Source organism: Teleopsis dalmanni, chromosome 1, assembly GCF_002237135.1.
Source record: "Teleopsis dalmanni isolate 2A chromosome 1, ASM223713v2, whole genome shotgun sequence".
Classification (NCBI taxonomy): Eukaryota; Metazoa; Arthropoda; class Insecta; order Diptera; family Diopsidae; genus Teleopsis; species Teleopsis dalmanni.
The window spans coordinates 40,322,173-40,328,462 of record NC_051846.1 but is presented as its reverse complement, the minus strand read 5'-3'; the positions used below and the strand labels follow the sequence as shown (position 1 = coordinate 40,328,462).

General features: G+C 28.0%; 1 protein-coding gene across 1 annotated transcript in view; it reads left to right on the top strand.

Moving 5' to 3' along the window:
* LOC119679916 (nuclear distribution protein nudE homolog) overlaps nt 1-3,392 on the top strand; it is a 4,564-nt gene extending 1,172 nt beyond the window's left edge. The window contains exons 2-5 of the mRNA XM_038092512.1: nt 1,878-2,151; nt 2,212-2,412; nt 3,050-3,160; nt 3,355-3,392. Of these exons, the coding sequence (XP_037948440.1) occupies nt 1,878-2,151; nt 2,212-2,412; nt 3,050-3,160; nt 3,355-3,392 (624 nt within the window). The remainder of the gene's footprint in view (nt 1-1,877; nt 2,152-2,211; nt 2,413-3,049; nt 3,161-3,354) is intronic.
* The last annotated feature ends 2,898 nt before the right edge of the window (nt 3,393-6,290 follow it).

Here is a 6,290-nt window from a genome sequence, read left to right as displayed (position 1 = left end):
TCGAACAAAGATTTAAAAAAAGCACGTCTTACATAATATGTGTACTGCTATATCAAAACATTTTCTTGTTTAATGGAATACATATTAAACGTAATATCTTAATCCAAGACAGAGAAAATTGTAAATAACTATATATCATAATCAATATTAGTCTAATGGTATTTTGTCAAACAACTCAAAAAATTAGTTTCTTATATATTTTAAATCTTAGAATACGCATCAAATTTTTATATTATGCATTAACTTTTAATCTATTAAATATATTGTCTCTAGTATTTAATTTTTTTTGAACGTTTTTCATTTTTTCAGAAAATCCCAAAATCCACTCTAACCTATCTTTCCACAACAATTTGAAGCGAAGGTCTAATTTAAATTTTACGATTAATATGTCAATATATTTGTCAATATTTTAGATAAGTTAATAATATTATGAACTATATACCACATGGATTCAAATCATCTGTCAGTAATAGTACATGAAATTTTATACTACTGCTTGAAGTGTTTAAGTGTATTCGAATTCGAACATATGGATTAAGCATATCAAATAATCGAAAGTATCGAACCTGTTTAAAGATGTGCGAGCTACTCGAATAACAAGTTTATTTTATCTTATTTTCGTTTTGCTCTATGCTAAACAGGTATAGTTCGAACTAGTTTTTAAACATTTTCGAGTGAATCGCTGTGCTTGAGCAGAAGCACACTTAGACATTAAATTGTTCGAAGTTTTCGAATAGTTCGTGTTGGAGTACTATTTTATACTTGACATATGTGGTTATACTGCAATATTTATTCATGTATTTAATATTTGCTAAATTTATGTTAAAGAGAGATTTCGAACTGAACTGACTTACAACAAAAATTTTTCATTATTTTAATTAATTGAATTTTTGGCTGACCATACAGTTGTTTCGAGTATTCCCAAATTAAAACTAAATTTATGTTCTGTAACAGAATTTTGAAATCATTCAATTCAAGAATTTAATTTATTTAAATAATAAACTTTCCCAAATAATATATAAGAATAAAATAATTCCTAATAATGAAATTGTAGATCAAATAGTTGAAATAACAGTTCATATAGTATAATCCTCAGGATAATCTGAATATCGTCAGATTTCAAATATATTTTCAAATCAATAAAATTGATTTTGTTTATTTTGAGTTTAAGATTCAAGTTGAATTTTTACCTAAGAAGATAGTGATTCAACAGCTCGAGTATATTCGAATTTGAAGATTTGGATTCAATATTTTGACTGTTCGAAAATTCAACATCTTCAAGCAGTCCGAGTAGCAATTCCGCTTTGTTTTATTTTATTTTAGATTTGTTTTTTATCTACAACAAATGTTTTGTTATGTGTCTACAAATATTATAAATAAAAATAAATTATTATTATTATGATAAATATAATGGAAATTCATATTATCTTATGTTTTTACAAATAATATGAAAGTACACATGTACAAAGTACATGTTACCGGCTGTAGATACATTAATGCTCAAGTGCAACACAGATATTGTTCGAGTATTTTCGAACATTTGATGTTCAAATACGTGTGCTTGAACATCTGATTCAAACATCGAATTCCTCGAAATACATCGATCGGTTCCAAGAACGTCCCGGACCCACTCGTCAATTCCGACGACCAAGTGTTTTCGCCACCCTCAAAAGCGATTTTACAAACAGATCCGCACAACAACAACAAATGTTTCGATCAGTTCGAATTATTTTTAAAATCTAAGAAGTAATATTATTGTTAAATATTTATATCGAGACTATTAGTCAAACATATAATAAAATGCTTAATAATTAAAAAATTATAAATATATAATATATCTATTAATTTTAATATATAAAATTCATCTTTTCTTTCAGCTCAAAATTGATTCTCATAATTTAGATTTTGCAAATGTAGAAAAGCAATTAGAGTCTGTGAAGAAAGAACGTGATTCCATGAAAGAATATTTAAGGCAGTTGGAACAAAAGAACGATGATTTAGAACGTGCTCATCGTATTTTAAACGAGAGCATTGTAGATTTCGAAAAAATGCTCGATAAAGCCTACGAAAAGAATGCACTGCTCGAATTGGAAGTGGATGAAAAAGAAATGTTACAAGAAAAACTGCAAAGACTAATGGATGAAACGAGAGGTATTTTAAAGTTTATTATTTTATTTTTTGAATCAAGAAATAATATATCTCTTATTTTAGACTTAAAACAAGAGTTAAATATTAAAGGACGATATTCACAATCAAATGGCGCGGTTAACAATGCAATTAATACATCAACTGGAAGTATACCAAATGGTATAGCTGTAAGTTTAAGTGATCTGAAAAGTTATGAATCATCTACTACAATTAACAGTGGCTCAATGAACATTAACGAATTGAATGAACAGCAATCGTTAAAAAGTAAGATTTTATCTTCACTTAAACAAACCAAACGTGCTTTTAAATTATCTAAATCAAAGTCTACTAGCAAGTAAATTAATTATAGATTCTTTAATATGATCTTATCATTTTATAATGATTTGTTAAAACTTACTTGCATTATGCAGGACTACACAGAAACACATTTATAGTACATTCATAAAAAAAACTATGCATTTTCTACATAAAAGCATTTATTTCGTATTTTAAGTATTTTTTCTATTGTAGTATTGAAATTAAAAATTCTAATTCTAATTTTATTTTTATTTTAATTATTATTTTTTAATGAAGTATTAGTATTTTTTTTAAATTGCATATTTTTAAATTAAGTTATAATTGATGTAATTGTGTAAACAAAATGTATTATTTTTGTAAAATTATATAAAAAAACATTTTGCATTCCATTTTTGAATAAAAATCATTTACATACATCATTTTTCTACTATCTTTATTATTATTAATTTAATTTCAGAATTTTAAAACGATTTGTTAAATGTGTTTTGTGTACGTCCGTAGACTTGATTTATGTATTAATAGTATTACCACTTAAAATAATTAATTTATCCTTAAAAGTATGGTTGCTTGTTAACTAATTTGTATGTTAAATTGTTTTGTTTAGGAAAAAGCTATCAAGATCCTGATAATCTGCTTAATGGCAATGCAATGACTGCAAGTTCCCGCACAACTGCATTAAATATTGTCGCAGATATGCTAAGAAAATTAAACGTAAGTAAATGCTTTTTTAGTTGTCATTGTTTATTGTTTATATTTCTTTTATTTTATAATATAAATTTGTTTTGTTTTATAACATATATTTTTGTTATATATATATACTGTGTGTGCTAACATAAAATTGTGACTAACCAAAGTTTGTCATTCATATTTAAATTCTTTAACATTAAAATATAAAAATTTTTATTGTAGTTCCTAAACTTGCTCAACCGCTTTTAAATAAAATCTAGTGAAGTCATATCAAATAATATAAAAGATATAAATAGTGTTAGAATTTCTTCTTTAAACTTATCCGTGGTAGTAGTTTAGAAGCAGATCAGGAGAAGGTAGCAAGATTTTGAATTTATAAAAAATAATAGCAAAAAAAAAAAGAAGAAAGGTTATTGAAATGAAAAAAATCAACAGTTAAGGAAAAACGGGCAGATTTGAAGAATTAGCTTTTATAAGAACTAATGAGAACAAAATAAGAAAGTCTATTGAAATGAAAGTTCCATTTAACATATTATTTTTATCTTTTGCTCGTTCAATTCGCAAGCTATCTTGGCAAATCGAATAAAACAACAACTTAATTTGAAATAAATTACCATCATTGTCTTGAGGTGAAGTAACGATTTGTTAGAATATTATAAAATTAGGTTTACTATAAAAATTCAGAAATAAGAAATTCTGTAGCCAGTTATAATAAATATGATATATAATAAGCAACATATACTGACAGCAACAACTTTAAATTAATTGAAATGAATTAGAGCGAGATTCATCAAACAAAAATTATTATGTAAATTCTAAAAAACTCGAATTTTGCAACAGAGTTTGAAAACAACAAACCTATGTTCAACAACAACAGCTGCAGATAGTTAAGTAGTTAAGGAAAATTATCTGACATAGTTTGAATTGTGTATAGTCTCAATAAGATAGCTTGCGAATCAAACGCAGTGATTATGCAGTTATTGGAAGAAATGGTTATTAAGGGCGTGTGCGAGTTGTTCTAATTTCATGCTAAATTAAATGCGATTTTCCATGGGATATTTTGTAGCGCACACATTTAGCAACAAAGTTCAAACAAGTATGTGGGCCTATTTATATTATCATGAACGTGAGATGAACTTGACGACAACATGACCTGTCAATTCAGTTTAAACTGTCATGAACTCTCATCAGTGTTAAATTTGTTTTGTTTTGTGTAAACGTATAAAATGCTTGTGTGTAGTAGTGCAGAGCACAGAAATTCAGAATATTCAACATTAAAAGGTAAACATAAACATAACATTGCATATGTATGCGTGTCAAGCTGAAGAAACGCAGCAAATTTCATTGCGTGAAATTCATGAACTCACATCACACTCTCTTCCCTATGCTTTCATATCTGGCTTCAATTGTTGCAGATAACTTCAAATGCACGCGTGCTTTACTATTGATCTATCTCAATTGGGAGGTCGCAGAACTAATGCACTCTTTTTCTTTTTTGTTAAAATATTACTTCCTCCTTTATGATAAATTACTTGGCTACCCCCATGAATAATTATGTAAACAAGTTTGGATTATATAAACAGACTTTGTTCAAATAATTAGTCACCAACTATTTCATTGGTGTATATCATTTAATCTGTGTGAAGAAGCACAGACACAATAAAGTAACTATTCAAATGTATTTATACTCGAAAAATAATTTTCATTTTGCAACAACAACTATGCTGTCTTGTGTTGTATGAAATTTATTTAGATTAGGTTAGATTAAAGAGGCGGTCTTGTAGAGCAAAATTCACTTAAGGTCAAATAATGGACCATTGTGATACCAAGGTTTAACGTTCTTCATAAGCTGAACAGGATGACCTCCAAAAGGAGTGCAGTGGTCAATGAATAAACAATTCTGAAAAGCACGACTTCCTCTTCAAATGAAAGTTAATAGTGCGTAATGAGAAATGGTAAACTGAACATTACAAATGAATTATTTCTTTTGAAAATTTAAATGTTTTAACCTAGCTTTTTATTTAATTGCTTTATAATTTTTTGTGTGAAAAAAAAAAATTATGAAGCATTTCCTGATTTAATTGCTCTAGTAAATGCTGCTGAGAATTTATATTTTAATCCTTGATGGAAGCAAGGCATAGAAGTTTGTGTATAATAAGCGCATATTATATCCGGTTGATTTTTTATGGATGTATATATCATAAAGCCATATGTCATATGCGTCATATCCGTATAAGCATATATAGAAAAATATATTCATTTTTTGTATGGATAATGGCAAATATAAAACAATTTAAATTCTTATAATTTTAAACTGCACAGGTTGTCACAGTATAATATAAAATGAAATAAAAGTCTTATTTTTAGTCTTATTTGACTTACTTACCTACTCAGTTGCTCATTGCAGACGTGCGTCGTCCTTGTCCGCGTCGAATAGCCTCCGCCAGTCAGTCCGATTAGTAGCTTGCTGACACCAGTTGATAGGACCGAGCGCCCCCAAATCGTTGGTCACCTTGTCCTTTCACCGAAGTTGCGGACGTCCTCTACTGCGGTTTTTCACTTGCGGTTACTGAATCAAACTTCTTTCTAGCTAGAGCACTTTCTACCATTCGCACGACATGTCCAAGCCAGTGAAGTTGTTGAATTTTTATGCGCTTAACTATGTCAATGTCTAATTTGACAAATATGCTTTTAAAAATAAGATACTGCTCTTATATCTGTTACTATATATGAATGCTTTTAGATTTCACGGAAACTTGGGAATTTATGCCAACCAATATATTAAATTCAGCACTTAAAATATCCTAACCATTATCAGTTTAAATACACAATATTAATTTAAATGTATCAAATATTTTTCGAACTGCTCGATGCTTCAGGTATTTTGTTGTTCGAATATTTGAAACGAACAAAGCTAGCCATTTCAAAAAATTCGAAGATTATATTGTGTATGATTATTTGCGGTTATACTGTTTTATAAAAAACGAAATAAAATTAAATGGAAGATATAGCAGATTAGCTGTTCGAATAGTTCCAACATGTTCAAACATCTTGAGGATATAATTCAGGATTTGATTTAAATGTTTGAAGTCGAGCATACTTGAATTTCTCGGGTATTTTAATGAGCAAATACGTATATATTTGTGTATACAAGGGCG